General features: G+C 41.9%; 1 protein-coding gene across 4 annotated transcripts in view; it reads right to left on the bottom strand.

Annotated features, from left to right (window-relative positions):
* LSAMP (limbic system associated membrane protein) overlaps positions 1 to 18,855 on the bottom strand; it is a 652,751-nt gene that overhangs the window by 40,411 nt on the left and 593,485 nt on the right. For all 4 annotated transcript variants that reach the window (XM_067738826.1, XM_067738828.1, XM_067738829.1 and 1 more), the window contains exons 4-5: positions 9,442 to 9,576; positions 269 to 389 (exon numbers count right to left, since the gene is read on the bottom strand). In XM_067738826.1, coding sequence (XP_067594927.1) covers positions 269 to 389; positions 9,442 to 9,576 — 256 coding nt within the window. The remainder of the gene's footprint in view (positions 1 to 268; positions 390 to 9,441; positions 9,577 to 18,855) is intronic.

Genomic DNA, 18,855 nt, shown 5'->3' with positions numbered 1-18,855 from the left:
GCCATGGCCGCTGAGGCTGCGTGTCCGGAGTCTGTGCCCCGCAACAGGAGAGGCCACACCAGTGAAAGGCCCGCGTACCGCAGAACAACAACAAAAAGAGCTACAGCCCCAAAGCACTTGGTAAAAAACCTTGGAAAATAAAGAGTCTAATCGGATAGGCCTACCTAATTACAGCCGGACTTGGCTTTGTCATTAGGGCTTCTGGTTTCCCTTGCTGAGCAGGGGAGACCTGGTGGAGCAGTGGAGGTGCAGCAGGTTTGGCACATACCTGGTGTCGTCCCGGTACCACTCAAAGTCAGGTGCAGGCACTGCCGAGGCCTCACATTTGAGAGAAGCTTTCCGCCCGGTGGTGGCTTCGTTGCTCTTGGATTCCGTGATAGTGGGAGGATCTGTAGGAAGGACAGACACACAGTTTACATGAACTTTGGACGATGCTCCAGAATTTCCACACAAGAAGGAATGAGGAAGGACAATCTGATTGCAGAGAGGCAGGACAGGAATGGTCTCAAAGCTCCATGTACAAGAATTATGTGATCCACTGAATGGCACGGATCACTAGAAAACTAAATAGAAATAAGAGATTCATGAAACTGTAGACTTGGTTTACTTCAACGGGACACTTAACGGGGCTTTATGGAAATGAAACCTAGGATAGCTTTTTCCCTCTTCCAAGAGACCATTCGTTATTCCAATCATAGGTTATAATGCTTGAATAGTTTTATTGCTTTTCATAAATTGAGTGGTAATACTAAAGGACTTGGGATTTTAAGTGTATAATTTGAGCACTTTTCTTTTTCACCATCATCGTTATCATTATTGTTACCTTTGGAGATGGCAGTAAGAAAGCTGATGAAAATAATAGAGAACCAAAGTCCTGTCAGCCAGGCTTAGCCTGATATTGTTGCAGCAATCCAGGAAAACAAACTAATGTCAGATGATTGCTATACTTTTTTCCCTCCTCTGTGCTCCCTTACTGCTATGACCCAGGTAAATTTTGCTTTTATGTGTGAGGGTGCAGTTTGAAGTCTATCGTGGTGCATAAACACCTTCCTGGGGTACCAGTCTTCTGCTCTCTCTGGTCGTTGTGCACTTGATTTTTTTTCTGCTTAGGACTGAGTCTATAAAACTGTAATGGGCTTGAAATGAGCTCAGAAACACATTCTAATTTGCCATGATTCTTTCAAACAATCCCATGGAAAGTGGAACAAGTGTTTACAGGTCCACAGGACTGAGCGACGATGGTAAACTTGAGCTTTGGGCTTGATGATGCTGTGTCTGTGCAGGTTATGGCCCTCAAGGAGAAAAAGACTTCTGTCCAAAGGTTATTTGCCAGAAAACAGCAACTTGGCTGTGTGTACATGGACACAATAGACCCAAACCATCTGTTTATATTTTATAAAGGAAAAAGCTTATTTAGGTAAATTAGTGAAGTGAACTCTAATATACGAAATTCATTGACATCTCGGCTCTTCAGCACCTGGTCAGCTCACTTATTTTTGGGTTTTTGTCTTCATATTCAAAAGCTATTTTCCAAGTTTTCTACCTGTAGAAGACCTGGATCCTCCTAGTTAAAAAGGATGTACAAAAGCGTCATCAGGTTCGTCTGCAATTTTCTCCCCCATTTGATTTTCACATCAGCTTGGACATCTTTAAATCACTGTCCCAGAGAAGGGGAGTTAGGGTACATTTGGATAACACCACCAGCCCGTGTGTAAACATGAGCCAGAGTGGGTGGCTGTTTTGCTTTAGACTTAGCTGCTCGTTTTTGTTTAGACGGAAAAAGGCAACAAGATGAGTGGAAAGAACCCTCGACTGGAAACTAGGAGCGCTGGAGTTTAGTTTCTGTTTCGTTGTGTGGACTTGCCATCACACACTTTATCTTTCTGAGCCTTGGTTTTATTATCTGTAAAATGAAGGCACCACACATTAACGATCTATATAGCATCCCTTCCAACTTAAAAAATACCAATTCTAGGGGACTTCCCTGGCAGTCCAGTGGGTAAGACTCTGTGCTTCCACTGCAGGGGGCACGGGTTCATTCCCTGGTCAGGGAAGTAAGATCCCGCATGCCTCACGGCGTGGCCACCCCCCGCAAAAAACCCCCACACCAAACCAATTCTAGTCAAAATGGCCCATTCTTCACAAATGGGCAGTTGGTAGCATTAGGACCCAAGTGTATTTTTATACCCATAACTCCTTTAGCCCTTAACCCTTAAACTGCTAAATTCAAAATTGTAACTCATTTATCTAATACATGGGTTGGGAGTCAGGACTAGAAGTCAGAAACAGCACACCATAGGTCTGATTTTGACTATTAACCAGAATTGTGGCCTGGACAAGTGTCTGTACCAGTTTGAGCTTTTTCTTTCTCATCCTTTAAAAGAAGAAGTTAGCTTAAAATGATCACCAAGTTTCCATTTTAAATCCTTTCATTCTATGATTGGTTATATAGATCATTAGAGCACATTAGTTCAATGGTTAATGCAATGATTAGTGGTAGTGGTGTGGATGGGGGAGCTATTTGTATAGAGATGGGGTATGGAGTAGAGGTTAAGAACTTGGATTTAAAGTTTGATAGACCTGAGCTCAAATCCAGTCTATGTCCTTCACTATCATTCATCATTAGAGAGCTCAGTACTTCGTCTAGAGTCACAGTGTCTCAATTTCCTCATCTATAAAATGCTGGAACCAGAGTCAGGGAGGTCCATTTGGAGACTGCTGAAGGAACCCAGAGATAGCCTGCACCAGGTCTTTGATAAAGGGGCTGGAAGGGAATGAACAGATTTGAGATTGAGAGATATGAGCCTCAGAATCGACAAGATTAGATGTGAACAGTGAGGGAAAGAAGGAGGAGTGTCAAGGATCACACCCATGTTTCCAGCGTGGGCATCTAAGTGATGCCATCCACTGAATAAATGTTCGTTTCCCGTCTTCACCTCTTCACTGTATTAGGCTAGGCTCTTAAACTGCCAATGACTCTACCATCTGTAGCACGTTGGCCAGAGGGACGATCTTGCTTGTGATTCAATTGGTTTGTTCAATTTGTAAAATGAATTTTAAACAGTGTTTGTGAGTTTCTGGAGCCGCATGCTTAAGACTGACAAATCCTTAATGATAACCACCACTTTTCTAAACCAGGTCCAATCTGGGCCAGACTCCACATTTTCCATCACCTCTACCTCTGGGGCTCATAGTTGGGGCACTTCAACATAATAATCCATGGTGGCGGTCTTCTAGCCCTTCCGCCATGGGACCAGGAACACAAGTCCCAGCTGTACAGTTTTATGGGTGAGTCCTTCCTCACTCTAGATGCTTCCTTCTATGTGGTGGGAGCTTATTTATTAAACCTCCTTGCTCTGGAACCCAGGGGGTGATTTTTCTAACTGAAAAATTAGGGAAGAGCAAACTCGGTTTGTTTGCTTCATCTCTCCCCTTTCTTCCTGCTGGGACCAAACTTCTGTCAGGGAGCAGAGGTTCTCCTCTAGTTCTCCACACTGATGTCTTACGTGGGCTCTTTCCTTCCTGCTCTCATGTGGGCAGGCCTGTCTCCATCCAGGGCTGCCATGATTGGGAAGGTAGGTTGGCTACACTAAGCTGCTACCTCTAACCATCTTGATCTCTGACAATGGGGTCAACTGGGCCTCGTGTATGTCTCCTTTACTTATTTCTCATTTTGTTCAGAACCTGAATAACTAAGTAGTACTATTTATTAGCACCTCAGAGATGACCGCATGGGAAGGATGACAGTGAGCTAGGGTTGAACACTTTCAAATGCATTGATCTTGGGGCAGGATGACGCTGGTCAATTACAAAGACCAAACACTTGCTCCTTTCCTTGAAAATCTGGGAAGTTTCTCGTACCAAGGTATAGTCACAGATAATGATAAATGTATGAAGCGTTCATTATTTCCAGTATTTCTCAAATGACACAGTGGTGCAGGTCTGTCCCACAGCTTATTGGAATGAACATTTCAAAATTCATTTGTAATGAATTCTGCATAGGTGAGGCTAAGAAAAGTTATTATAAATCGTATTGTGGCATGCCTAGTAGAGTTAAAATAATAGATGTCCTTGCTCAAAATATGGTTATAATTAAAATGTGGCTTAATAAAAATGCTATACAGAGGTCCATTGTTATTCTTTACGTGACTTTGCAATAGCTTACAATTGTCAGAGGACTCTTCCAGTTCTTATTACTTCAAAATTCTGGGTTCTGAAAATATTAAGGGCTTTCTTCTTATATCACCAATAATAAGACTCTTTCAATTAGAATGAATAGGATAACAATGACAGTGGCCTAGCAAACAGAATATCATTCATTTAATCTTCCTAATGTTTGGAATAATAGTATAAAGGAAAAAATTCTTAATAAAAGATTCAATATATAGACATTTACCATGTGTCAGCACTCTACTAGGCTTTATTTATTCTTTCATCCAAACGGTAACCCTAGGAAACAAGGATTATTAACCCCATATTATGAATGAGAAGACAGATTTGCAGAGGGTTAGTAAATTGTGCAAATTCACATAGCCAGCATTTGACGGAGTCTATATTGGAACCCATGTTCTGAAGCCCATGCTCTGAATCTCCCTGTGTTTCCATTTGAGTGAGTTCCTTTAGAGAGAAATTAATTCCTAATAAGGGAAAACAACATTTAGGGGAGTATGCTGGTAGTTTAAAAGGCAAATGTTACGTATTTCTGCTATTAAAAGGTACCCAAGATGGCACAACGTGCACTGGCATAGTGGACATGAACCCATATTAGAAATCAGGAGATGTGGGCTCAATTTTTGCCTGTGCCACTTACGTTGTCACCTCTTGAAGGTGACGTGTTAACTTCTTGGAGTCCCTCATCTTTGAATGTAGGTGATAAGGCCTTGCCTACCTGTCTCACAGGTTTGATATAAAGGTCAAATGAAATCTCACATATCAGAGCACATTTAACACCTGAAGTGATTACATTTATTATTTTTTATTACTATTACTCACATGGTATCTCGGAAGGAAAGAGGGCTTTGGGATTAGACCTGGACAGAGTTTCAACTCTCCCACTCACAGGTTCTTTGATTTTGTGGCAGAGAATGCTTACATTCTCTGAGCTTTGTTTTCGTCCTCTGCACGGAGATGATTTGATTATCTCCTGGGTTAGTGTGTGATGGTGGACCGACGGGGTGGAGGCAGAGAACACAGGCAATAAGAAAGGCATTGTATCCAGAGAATTTAAAAACAATAATAAACCTAACTAAAAGTTGTCTTTTAAAAAAAAAATCACCATGTACCAGCAATACTAAACCAAACATACCAAACGATGTTAGTGATAAAGTAAATACTCCTCCTACTGGGGCAGGCTGGGCCCCATATGTCTCTTTCCTTGGTTGGCCACTGTTGGTGTGATGATTTCGGTGAATCATACAAAATTTCTAATAGAGTCTTGGTACTCTGGAGATACTCAGAAAATGATGGTTCTTGTACACATTGCAAAGTTATAGTAGCAAATCGCAGTACTCTGGATTCTTATTGAATAGTTCCTCTGATGATCCCATAATAGATTCATAAACATTAGCATGTGTCTTTATTGATATCATCAATAAAGATGTAAGAGTAAACTAAAGGTTGGCATGGAGAATGGAGAGGTGTAGTCACGAATAGTTAGAGAACGTAGCCAGTTTGGTTCCATATTGAGCCATTATTTTCCTCAAGGTGATTTTGGAATCAAAGTACTGAAAAGTCCAGTTAAGATACAGTAATATTATCTGGAGACGACAGATGTCTCCAGTCCCAACTGTGGAATCTATGGTAGGTAACCTCTGCTTCCTCTAAATAAATGGCTCTCAAATGTAAGGGCAAGCTTTAGAAATGCCAGAGTCCGATGTCCCCCAGCATATATGTTGGGTTGGTTAGCTCTGGACACCAGGGTGGAGGCAGAGCTGAGTTGAAAGGGAGATGAGAAGAGGAAAACAAGTAATAAAGCGTGACAATGTGAACCTAGTTGGAGAGAGAGCTGTGGGAAAGCTGAAGGCAGAAATATTAGCTGGTCAGTGGGGTTTGGGGGTAGGCTTGAGAGCTGGGGGCAGCTTTTGAGGAGAATTTCTCCAGGAATAGGAAAAGTGTCCAGTATAAGAAGAGTCCAAATAAAATTAAGTCCTCACTAACTGAACACTTACTATGCACTAGACATTATGCTTGGGATACTGGGCACTAGAATGAGACAAACCCAGAAGTAGCTACTTTTAATGCACTATGAGAACTGATATTGAGGGATTACACCTAGAACCTGTAAATGAAAGGAAACTTGTCCCTAGGGCTGGAATCTGGAAGAAATTAGCAACTATCCTGTAAGATACAAGAAAACAGAAGTCCTGCCTATTGTACAAAATTTTACTAAGCTTATTTAGTTGAGGAGATTTCGGGTCAATAATTTAGCTTCTGTAAGCTCCAGGACATCCTACCACTTAGAAAATAGATTTTTCATGTCAAATGGTTATGCACAGTACTGTGGACCAACTGTGGAGAAGGATTACCCAAGAGAAATAAAAAGGAGAGACTGCAGAATCCAGCTTGCAAGCTAAACAGGAAGAACTGTTCTGTCTCTCTTGTTTACTGCTCTAGCTTCTCAGTGCCCTGGGACAAGTATCTGTCAGCAAATGAGTAAATGAGTCAATGAGATGCTAGCAGGAGAAAATAACCAGCACTGGGATTTTTTTTTTTTTTTTTTAGTGGTATTGTGGATCTGTTCATTATGATAATCTATTCAGCCATTAATTATCTTAGCCATCCTGATCCCCTGACCTAATTCCAAACCTTGTGTCTTGAAAAGGAAGAGGAATCAGCTTAAATAATGGGGCATTTTCATAGTAGGCAGGCTTATATGAAGTGACAAACTGGAAATTTCTCAGTTTGCATGAGTTTTGCTGGCCAGACCTGGTTCTATAATTTAATCTTGGAGACTACATCTACTTGATACAATTACATTTAAGTAGGGTGAATTGTTTGAATAGGACAACAGGTGCAATGGCTAGTTGTTTTAATATAATAGAAACAAAGCTTATGAAGCGTTGATAAAAAGGTGATTCCAAAGGGCATTGATTTAGAACATGCTTCCTGATTTGTGGCATACATCAATTTGCAAAGTTTGTAGAAATGTTACAAGAGCAGAGTTTATCTGTTAGTCTTTCACCTATTCATTCAGTAAACATTTACTGAGCAATTTTTACAAGGTCAGGTATGTGCTAGATGCTGCTGGTTAGGACAGACTGTCTGACTAAGCTCATTAGAGTTTTCTATGTAATTTGTTATGACGTCATTTTAGAATCTTGAGTCTCTGTCCATATTCTTCTGTGGTTCACTCATCGCGAGGAAAAGCTCACATTTTTATAAAAGGCTTTTCTTGAAAGTTATCAGTAGTTTCTTCTGTTCTAAGTTACACTTTGGGGACAGTCAAGAAGGAGCAATGTCAGAATAATTGTGCTAATAATAATAGGACCCAGGCGGCTGGCTTTGATCTTGGGAACCATCTGCAATGCGGACCGCTTTGACGTCTCACACAATGGAAGCATAAATATTTTCTATGTACTCCATGATTGGACTTTCAGAAATCTAATGAAGATGAAGGTCGATTAAGAGAAAATAAAATCTTAACTCCGGAAGTCAGAGAAGAGGTGGTAGATGATGGCATGGCTGTGTGTACATAAAAAAAAGCTAACTAACCTAATTATAAACTTATATAAACACTGAGGGAAATTGCCTTTCATGTGAAAAAAAGGTCCTAAAGCATTTTATAACACTGGGATCATTAACGCATCTTTGAAACACACCCAGAACTGGAAAAGAATAGTAATACTGGCATTTCAAAACTCTATTACTTAAAAAATCGCACTTCAGGATAAAAGCACTTCGGATCTCATCAAATGCATCCCCTTGTTCTTGGAAATGAGTGCCATAAATGCTACAGCAGAATCCTATCTGTTAGATTCTTCTAGGTCGGGTGTGAAGGGGATTTCGCTTTCTGTTTCAGAAGGCTGCCAGGCTGGAGCAAGACCACAGGAAATAGTGCAGTCCAGCATTGACCGGGTCACGTAAGACAAGTTTCCTCAGCTCTTTGCGCCTCAGTTTCCAAATTTTTAAAGTCAGACTAAAGATGATCTCATGAGTTTACTGTGAGGATTAAATGACAAATGTAAATCCCTTAATCAGTGCTGCACATAGTAGGTACGAAGAATAGAAAACTTCTCTTTCTCTTTCTCCTGAGAGCATGGGCTTTAGAATCAAACAGGCTGGAGTCTGCATCCCTTTTCTTACTCTTGCTTTCTGTGTCATTTTGGAAAGGCAATTATACCTCCTAGGGCTCTAGTGTTTCAAACTTTAAAATGGAGTCAACTATATCTACCTTGCTAGGGACTTTATACAGTATCACTGGCACACAGTTTAACTCCATGGAAGGCTTAAAATAATGGAAAGTAACTTACAACCATCCAAAGCATATTTTCAAACATGGGTTAAGATGTATGTGCATGTGTGTCTGTGCGCCTTTGTGCATGTGTGTCTGTATGTTATATGTGCACACGTGAGTATATGTGTAGAGTGTGTATTTGTGTGTGTATTTGTGTTAAACACACAGGAAGGAAGAACTGTCAGGACATCCTTTTATCCCTGTCACTAGCCACAATGATGTGATCTGGAACTTGAATCTGAATGATGTGGACAGTCACTCCTCACCGAACAAGGTAAATGAATTCTCTTTATTCCTTGGCTGGGTGACACATCACATGGATCCGCCCGCGCCCCCCATCCTTTTGAACTACATCTAAGGATCCTTTCATCTGAGAAGTTCAAAGTTTGCCCACTTACCGATGTATCTTAGTGAAATCTTCCTTTCTAATGCCCATACTTTGGGACAAATAGATAACCAATATTAACTCATCAGGTATCCCTCGTAGCCACAGGGGACACATGGTATCTGACCACAGTGGCTTAAATTTGTTCCCAAGGCCAATTAGTTCAATAGCGGAGGATAAAATACAGTCTTGAATTATTCTCTTCTGACAAACAACACATTAAGGTGGAAATTCCAGTTAAAGCAGTTATGAGTTGTTGTTTTTTTCCAAAGTGGTATGACCTTGGTCTCCACAAAGACTAGAAGAGTGATGGCCTAAAGTGCTAGTGCGGTCTGATCATGTTTTCTTAATTCTGTAGTCTAAGTAAAAGGCAGAGCGTATTGTTAAATGCATTATAGGTTATATTTAGAGTTGGTACAGTTGATTTATCAAATTCAAGGGCCAAGTCCTGCCCTTGGATATGTCCAGTGTACAAATGTGCATCCCTGACTAGAGGAGCATCTGCTTGAAATGCAATGTTCTTTTGATATAGGCTCTTTAGAGCTCGCTGGAGGTGGAGATGGGCCCTGGGCACGTGGCACCTACTGGCTCCTGCCATACTCACAGTTCACAGTGACCTTGACTTGTTTGACATCCGCCGAGGAGACCTCATTGGCAGCTTTGCACTCGTATTTGCCTGACTGCTCCCTGGTGATGCCGAGGATCTCCAGATATTCTTCTTCTCCTTCAAATTCTCTTCCTGTAAAACAGAGGTTTGCATGATTTTTTTTTTAAGTTTAAAATATGCAGGAGATCACCTCTTTTTTTCTTTTGAGAAGCAATAGAACCACATGGCTTTTCAATAATTTGACAATGTTCTTTGTCTGAGGTCAGGTTCTATAGAAGCAGACTCCAAGGCAAAAAGTCATTTGAAGATGATTAAGGAAGGAAATGTTCTCAGGAAAAACTGGTAGGGGAGTGGGAAAATGGGATCTGGCAGAGAAAGGAGCCAAGCTGGGGTGCAACACCAGGTCTCATCCCACAGATGGCAACTCAGCTCAATCCCTCAGGGAGCTCTGGGCACAGCACAGGTCCCACTTCAAAGTTGTGCTGACCAAGAATCAAGAAGCTGGAGTGTTTATACATCACGCTCCTCCGTCACTGGCTAAAGGTTTAGAGCAAAGTGGGAGTCGCGGCGAGGGGCATGCAAGTTGTAGAGGGGTCAGAAGGGCAGCCATTGAAGTGCTGAATCATCGATTAGACCATGCTTCAAAGCACTCTTTCAACTAAAGTTGTTATTAGGACACGTGGCTTCCCTTCGAGAAACTGTCACTCTTCTCCCCCAGATTATGTGGAGTTCTCTTCACGAAGGTCATGTTCGAAACCCTGTCTTATAGTTATGGTTTCCTTGTTCAGTGTCAAACTACATCACCAATGAGACTTTCAGGCCTTGGACCAGATCCAAGAGATTGTGTTGCTGATGGTGCATTTTGTCACGTGGGAGGGCTAGGGAGCTAAATATGATTGGCGTAACCACTTGGGATTAGGGGTCTGGAGGCCCTTTTTAGAAAGTTGCACAAAAATGTCTCCATTTTCATAAAGAAATGTCAAGATAGGCAGGCTTGTTTAATTCCCCTGATTAAAAGACTTTATTTCTGGAGAGAGAGAGAGAGAGAGAGAGGAAATGGAGGCATGGAGGTGGAGAGTCAGGGGGAGAAAAAGGTGAAAGAGAAAGTGAAGAGGAAAGGGGACTGAGCAGGGAAGAGCTTGGCCAGAAAGGCCTATAGACATCAGCTAAATTCAACTTCCCTCACCCTCAAGTTACAAACCCCACTGCTGTGGGGTTAGGACAGAGCAGCTGGAAGGGTGCTAAATAACACAGTCCTGCCACCATGAAGAAAACTTGCTCCTGGTCATCCTACACTAAATGGTACCAATTAAAAGCTCTGTTCGCATGCCACAAGCTGTTTTCCTTTTCTGGAAATTGCCTGATGGCCAAATCAACGTAACAGCCAGCCAGCACAGAGACAAATTCACTGCCTAAATATGTCAGCTCAGTCTGTTAACTAGGCTCCCAATAGAACCTAGGGCCTCTTTTTTTTTTTGCGGTACGCGGGCCTCTCACTGTTGTGGCCTCTCCCGTTGCGGAGCGCAGGCTCCGGACGCGCAGGCTCAGCGGCCATGGCTCACGGGCCCAGCCGCTCCACGGCATGTGGGATCTTCCCGGACCAGGGCACGAACCCGTGTCCCCTGCATCGGCAGGTGGACGCCCAACCACTGCGCCACCAGGGAAGCCCCTGAGTCGCAGAATTTTAAAATGCATTCAGGTCCTCTTGCTCCTCTCCCTTGGCTCCCATGTATCTGTCCACATCAGGGCACCTGTTTGCCATTCTTTCAGTTCTCTCTGACTAGCTGTTCTCAACCCAGGGGTCCTGTCACCATCTCCCTATACTCTCTCAAGAGAAGACTTTTAGGCCAGAATCTGACATTCAACCTGTTGGTAAATTCTCTGGTGGCATAAAGCCGTATGGCTAACGTGGGCCCTTCTCTTGTTCCTATCTATTATTTTCTGCCCTTATTTAAATGTTTACCTGAAATGCAAATTTCAATATTTTGGTATTTTAAACATCTCAACCTGTTTCCACAAGCTTGCTCACGTCGCCGAGTGTTATATTTGTTCTGGGATCTAGTGTTTAGTTTAAATCTCCCTTTGCTTACTGTGCTTTTGTGTCTCCTGGCAATATTCAGCTACCAGGCTAAATAATTTCTCATCCTCCTAAGTGTATGCACGTTTCAAACGCTTCACATAATTAACATATCGCCTCTTAGCCACTGTTTACTCAAGTTCTACATATTAGTTCTTTTAATATTTCTTCATAAGTCAGAAAGAAGGGCCTCGAGCTAGTGGCAAGAGGAAAGTGTTCTCTTCTGTGTTCCCTGATGTAGAGGCAAATCAGCCAGGAATAACGCCAATTAAAGTATGCCAGGTGCCACCTTCTGAGTACAGTGCCTTCAGAGGACCGTGCTTTGGTGAAACCTGTAGAGTTCACATCCAAGATGTCGATTTATTTAGATTTCCAAGGTTAACGAGGCATCTGGAAGCAAGCAGCCATTTGAAATTAAATACCTTTCCTTTGTGTGTCTCTCTCTCTTTCTCCCATTCTCTCCTTCTTCCTCCTCTCTCTCTCTCTCCCATTGCCGCCTCCTTCCCCCAACCACACGCATACATACAAACAGCTATTTATTTACATATAACCATTCACTCTAACTTTTAGGAAACAACATGTCAATTCACTAACACCCAAATATTTGCTCACTAAACACAGCAGGATTATTCTTGAAAATTCTCCAGGGTATGACATCCAACACCCTATTTGGAATTAAAAAAAAAAAAAAAAAGACTGCTACCCTAATAATCATTATGATATCTGTCTTTCTTTTCCTTTATCTGAGATCCAGGAAATGCAATTTAGAAAACTTGTTAAATTTGAGTGTTTTATGACTTTAAAGTCGAATCCCAAGGATTCTTATATATTAGGAAATAGATGAAGCATTTTTTCTCCACTATTCTGAGAAGAGTCTTATAATGTCTTTGTAGATCATCCTTTTACAGAAGGGAGCATGGGTTTTAAACAGGGTTGACATTCCCTTTACTCACCTAAATTTGAATATTTTATAAGTGACTGCAAACACATTGGCTATAAATACAAACACATATACAGATGAATGAAAAGCAAAGAAGTGGCACTTGTCTTGTAGGCTATATGTGTATGTACGTGTGTGTTTGTGAGTCTGCGGTCGGAAAGACGGGTGAAGAGGGTGAGAAAAAGCCAGCTATGAACTTCTACCTCTAAAAATAAAAGAAAAAAGGATCGCAAATCAATGATGCCATTTGAAGTTTCCTATGCTAACTTCAAATACTGTAACAAGTTTCTGTTCTTACAGTACATTTCATGTTTTCGTTCTTTTTTTTTTTTTTAGCCTAAGGACATACTCACCTGTTCCCGTTTTTGCTTTCCCTACTTTTTTTGCACATCACGTTCTGTACAGACATGCTAAAAAAAGGGAGAGAGAAAGAAACACAAGAAATCTAGAAAAAATACTTGCGATGAGGTACTTTTTATATTTCCAGCCATGTCTCTCTCTAGATCCTTTGAAGTTTTTGTTTCTCGGTGTCATATCCCACCTGAGAGACCCTTTAGCGTTTGACAACTTTTCTGTCCAAAAGTGGAAACCGCTTCTCATCCCCACCTCTCATCACCCATCAAGGGAGGGGTGAAGAGTGGTAAATGATCCATGATTGAAAGAAGGAAGGGGTAGGCAGTGGACACAGTTGTCAGAGCAGCAATCACAGGAGAATAAGGAGACACAGGGGAGAGCAATGTATTGAAGAGAATGAGGGGGAAAAGACTGAGAGAAGTGATACAATGAGGATGATTATAATAGAGAATTCTCTAGAGACAGAGGCATTTGACTATTAAGATATTTGAGCCTACATGGAAGGGAGGGGGTTGGTTACTCTGCTGTAGAAATGTTCCCTATTTGAATAGTAAGACACAACAGGGTGTGGATTATGCAAATTGGCCCCATGCCTTCTGTAGCCCCAAAGGGTGTAGTTAGTACCCAGAAATCAGAGGCAAGCACAATGCCAGAAAGGATTCACAACTGGCTTTGGCTCTATGAATGAATATGGGCCAAATGAAGAACGTCCTGGCATCCAGGAAGATCCAATTCATTACGGTTTGTGTTTTTGCTTTCACATGCAAAAAGTCAGCTAGCTGGGGCTTCCCTGGTGGTGCAATGGTTGAGAGTCCGCCTGCTGATGCAGGGGACACGGGTTCGTGCCCCGGTCCGGGAAGATCCCACATGCCGTGGAGCAGCTGGGTCTGTGAGCCGTGGCCACTGAGCCTGCGCGTCCGGAGCCTGTGCTCCGCAACGGGAGAGGCCACAACAGTGAGAGGCCCGCGTACCGCAAGAAAAAAAAAAAGTCAGCTAGCTGACATAGTTTGAGCTCGGCATCCAACCGGAAGCTGCCATCCACACATCCTTTTCAGTCCTGGGCCATGGCATTTTGTTACTGTACTCATACTTAACCATTATCCCCTACTTGGTGTCAGTTTTCAGAAACTGTTCTGCCCTTGTAGATGCTAGGTTTGGAATCAAGATCCCCTATGTTTAGTCTCTGAAGGGGAACTCTATCGATGACAGCTAACCTTCCACTGTAGGGACCACATCTGGTTTTGCTCATCATTGTACCCCTAGTGCACAGCATGATGCTGGATGCTGGAGTGCTCAAGAAATTTTGCAGAGGAAGGGTGGAAGGAGCTACCACTTAATAAACACACACTAGGTACTTTGCTAAATGACTCAGACATTATCTTATTTAATTCACAATACCAGTAAGAGGAGGAATCCAGGTTTAGAGAGGACCTTTAAGGAACTTGCCTGAGTTTATAATGATATTAAGGAAGAGCACAGGTTTAAACCAGGTCTGTTGACTTTTGGAGCCCATTTTCCCAACTTGGCATGACTATTTTTATTATTAGAGATTCTAGTTAGCTGAATTCTTAGCTCTCAGAATCTGCTCTATTTCTGTCTTCTGAATATACATGTGAGGTTGAGAATGGGACACTTGGGGAATTTCCAAATCAGTGTAGCTCAGTTATACATAAAGAAAGTAAAAAAGGTAGCCTTCAGCTTTTATAAGATTTGTCTACTTAACTTCCTCATCAAGAGAAATAAATAAAGCAATACATGAGAAAAAAGCTGGTATTTAAAAGTTTAGACTCACTCACTTTTTTATAGAGGTCCCTCCAAAAACAATATAAAATGATGGTTGCACATGAATGCCAACAAACAGCAAAGAAGCTACAGGAACGGTGTAGAATGCACTTATATTAGGAAAGACTTACTGGGAGGAGTGAAATTTCAGGAAGTTGAAAAACACAAGTGGAGAGAATCAGAGCCAGCAAATTGTAAAAGGGTGTGGCAATCTGGTTATCCTGCCTGAAATAGACTTCTCCATGCAGGAGAAATGAGCAGCGTGATATGACAGCAGGACATAGGCTAGTGTGTGAGGGGTGGTGTGAAGATTCTGGATTTGCTATGTTCAGTATCTCTGCATCCCAGTGAAGACACAGTGGAGCCTTCTGGCTCTCATAAGGTATTGAGTAAAATGACATTTAAAAAAATAATTTGGGACTTCCCTGGCGGTGCAGTGGTTAAGAATCCGATTGCTAATGTGGGGGACCTGGGTTCGATCCCTGGTCCAGGAATATCGCACATGCCGTGGAGCAACTAAGCCCATGCACCACAACTACTGAGCCTGTGCTGTAGAGCCCACGTGCCGCAACTACTGAGCCGGCTTGCTGAAACTACTGAAGCCCACGTGCCTAGAGCCTGTGCTCTGCAACAAGAGAAGCCACTGCAATGAGAAGCCCGCACACCATAACAAAGAGTAGACACCGCTCACCACAACTAGAGAAAGCCTGTGCACAGCGATGAAGACCCAATGCAGCCAAAAAATAAATTAAATAAATAAATAAATAAAATTAAAAAAAAATTTGTTTTAAGCTTTCTTCCTTCCATCTTTCCTTACTTCCTTTCTTGAGAAAACAGGGTGTGTAAGCATGGAATTCCATGGAAATTTTATTTGTTTAAAGTCCTTTGTATATCAACACCACTAACTCTTTGTGCGAGTTTCTTGGCACTGAGTCCCAACATGTATTGTCATAAGCTGCCCTGTGAACTGCTGTGAAAATGGAGATGGCTCTTCAAGGTTGTCAAATAGTCATCATCAACCCTGACTAACTGGCAGTGGCTACCTGGAGCATGACATTGAGAAGGATGCTGAGGTAGAGTCTAGGCTCAGTGGGAAAGAGTGGCAATGTCTATGAGGGCAGGAGAAGGGAATGTGTGCACATCCTTGGACCCTCACTTACCCTGGGGTCTCTTGTAGTCCACTTGAGTTTTTTTGGGTATAAAGAAATGTATCCTAAATACATCATGTATGTTGAAAGCTAGTGACTTCCTGGGTTTGAATGCAGTTTGTACCATTCGGAAAATCAGGATAGAGTGCTTATTTTGGAGTGAAGATAATGAGTTTCATTCTTGACATGGTTGGTATCAGGTTGAAATATCCCGGGGAGTGCATTTCATAGGCACTCAAAAATACGGAGCTGCCAAAAGACTAGGGCTAAATGTAGATTAAACATGGAATATATACATTGGTAGTAATTCAAGCCACCATAGTAGGGACTACAGAACATTTGTATCATGTCGCATCATGTCATAAAGCAAGGAATCACTGTCTTCTTTTTTTTTTTTTGCGGTACGCGGGCGTCTCACTGTTGTGGCCTCTCCTGTTGCGGAGCACAGGCTCTGGACGTGCAGGCTCAGCGGCCATGGCTCACGGGCCTAGCCGCTCTGCGGCATGTGGGATCTTCCCGGACCAGGGCACGAACCCGTGTCTCCTGCATCGGCAGGTGGACTCTCAACCACTGCGCCACCAGGGAAGCCCTCACTGTCTTCTTTTTTATTATTCTGGGATGAGGGGAAAAAGAGGCAAAGAGGTAAAACTCGACAAAAAACCCCCAAAATACCTAGTAGACTCCTTTGGAATAAAATAGATATAAAAATTCCTGCAGGTGTTGATTGTTTTCTAGACTATTTCCCAAGAAGGGGGTGAGGCAGAGATTAGAGTTGCTGGTCAGAGGCAGCAACAAACAAGATCTTCCACCATTGTCATCAGAACTGTAGGGGTCTTCCACGACCTATCATTAGCGATTCTGCCATGGCTGAGGATTAAATATCAAGAGAGATGAGAGCAGCAGTTGCTGCTTTCAAGAGTCACATAAATCAATTGGCATTTTGTAAGTGAATGTGTTAAACTCAGCAGGGCAATTGCACTGTGCAAGGATTGCTGGGCATAATTTTGTGGCTGCCGAGAAGCCTTTGAAAGGTAATTAAAAGAAAGCAGGTGATGACCCCATCTGGCCCTCTGTCCTTTCATCCCAGGCCTGATGTTGCAGTGACCTTAGTGGGGCTCCCCCCCAAATCTCAGCCTCACTTCTTCAGCTAGCCTCACTGCTGAAAGAACCTTTCGATCCAGTTTAGAGACCTGTTCTTGCTTAGAGTCAGTAAACAAGTAATGGAGAGAAAAATAGGGGATAGGGATTGGGGTAGGCCAGAAAAGAAAATGGCTTAACAGACTTACAGACACAGAGAACAGACCTGTGGTTGCCAAGGGGGAGGGAGAGGAGGGGAGCGATAGACTGGGAGTTTGGCATTAGCAGATGCAAACTGTTATATGTAGAATGGATAAACAACAAGGTCCTACTGTAGAGCACAGGAAACTATATTCAATATTCTGTGATAAACCATAGTGGAAAAGAATGTAAAAAAAAAAAATATATATATATATATACATATATATATATATAACTGAATCACTTTGCTGAAGAGCAGAAACTAACATAACATTGTAAATCAAGTATATTTCAATTAAGAAAATAATTAAAAAATAAAAACCCAGTGAATAAGATGAAAATGGAAAAAAAAAAGAAAAAAGAAAGAGATAAAATAGTTTAAGCAGGTAAGGAACCTGGCAATTTGTTTCTTGCTTTTCGACCAAAGTGTATGAATTAGGAATTACCCCATCAACGTTCAGTTTGGGGACCAGCACCCGTCAATCCTGGCTGGGGTTTTTCAGCCTCTCTGTGAAGCAGATGGATTGCAGTGGGAGTGAGGGTCCTGGCTACAACGTTGTGGGTACACTGGAGAGGTGGAGTGGGAGAGACCTGGAGGCACCTTGCGCCTGCTCTGGAAAGCATTTGCCCTCCCAGGCTGGGCCCAGGCGCTCCTGGAAGGCTACTTTACCAGGCCAGTGGGCCAACGCTTAATAAGAAAACAGCAGCGATTTGTCTCCACTGCTATTTACGTTTCAAGCGCATGACAGGCTGTCAGTGCAAGTGAGAGTCGCTAAATTTACTGCATTTCAGATTACTGCCACAGCCTCTGACTTGACAAGTCACTTCATTTAAAAAGCACTGCGTAAGGATGTTTCCTCCACTTCTTTTTAAATAAAAACAAGGGGAGAGAAAAAGGCCACCACAGTGGTTTAAATGATTGAAATGAAGAAAGCCCACAAGACTGCCTTAGTCTGATGGGTGGGCGCTACTTTCACACACTGAACTCTAATTAAAGTGGCAAGTGAGGGAAAGGGATGACCCCCGAAATTCTTGGTTTGACTGATTTGTGGACTGGGTGATATTTTTATGTGGTGGGGAGGTGGGTCATAAAATGAGTTTTCATATGTAGGATTTGAATGCTTAAAGGACATGCAAGTGGAGATTTCTTCTAAACAACTGGATATAGATGAAGAATAAAACTACTTATTTTTTAACACTTCATTTCTTTACCTGTTCATTTATTTTCTGAGATCTTTATAAACAGAAGAAGATAACTATAGACAAAAAGTAGGAATTAACATCAAGGGAGTAAAGGGGATAGAGACGGGGTAACTCAATGCTGAATAAGAATAACAATTCAAAATATTCATTTTTGGTATAATAAGACCTAAATACTTAAAAATACATATGCAAGTGGATTATGATCTGAAGAGTAGAGCATGGCTTCCAAGTACATTTATATGCAGTCATTTGACAAGTACCTATTGCTACCATGTGCCAGCCAGTAATTTAAACAGGAAGTACAAGAAACAGAGGGAGTAGATGAAAGATATTATTCCTAACTCTTATGGAACTCACATCTCATCAGGGATAGATACATTTAAACAGCTCTGGAAAGAGTTGACTTTATTGCACATGAGTGGAAAATGGATTAAAGGCTTCAGGAATTATATTCATATATACTTGGACTAGTTCTAGTAATACTATTAATCATATTTTCTCAATTATTTTATTTTATTTTATTTTTCAATGATTTTAAATGCTACTCCTAATTACAACTTGGTTTGTTTCTTGATTCTGTTCTGTTTTTGGATTCCTTTTGACTATTTCTAGGCCAATCTCTTACTATG

This window comes from Pseudorca crassidens, chromosome 5, assembly GCF_039906515.1.
Source record: "Pseudorca crassidens isolate mPseCra1 chromosome 5, mPseCra1.hap1, whole genome shotgun sequence".
In the NCBI taxonomy this organism is placed as follows: Eukaryota; Metazoa; Chordata; class Mammalia; order Artiodactyla; family Delphinidae; genus Pseudorca; species Pseudorca crassidens.
Note: the sequence above shows the minus strand (reverse complement) of the source record. Positions and strands in the feature narration are given on the sequence as shown.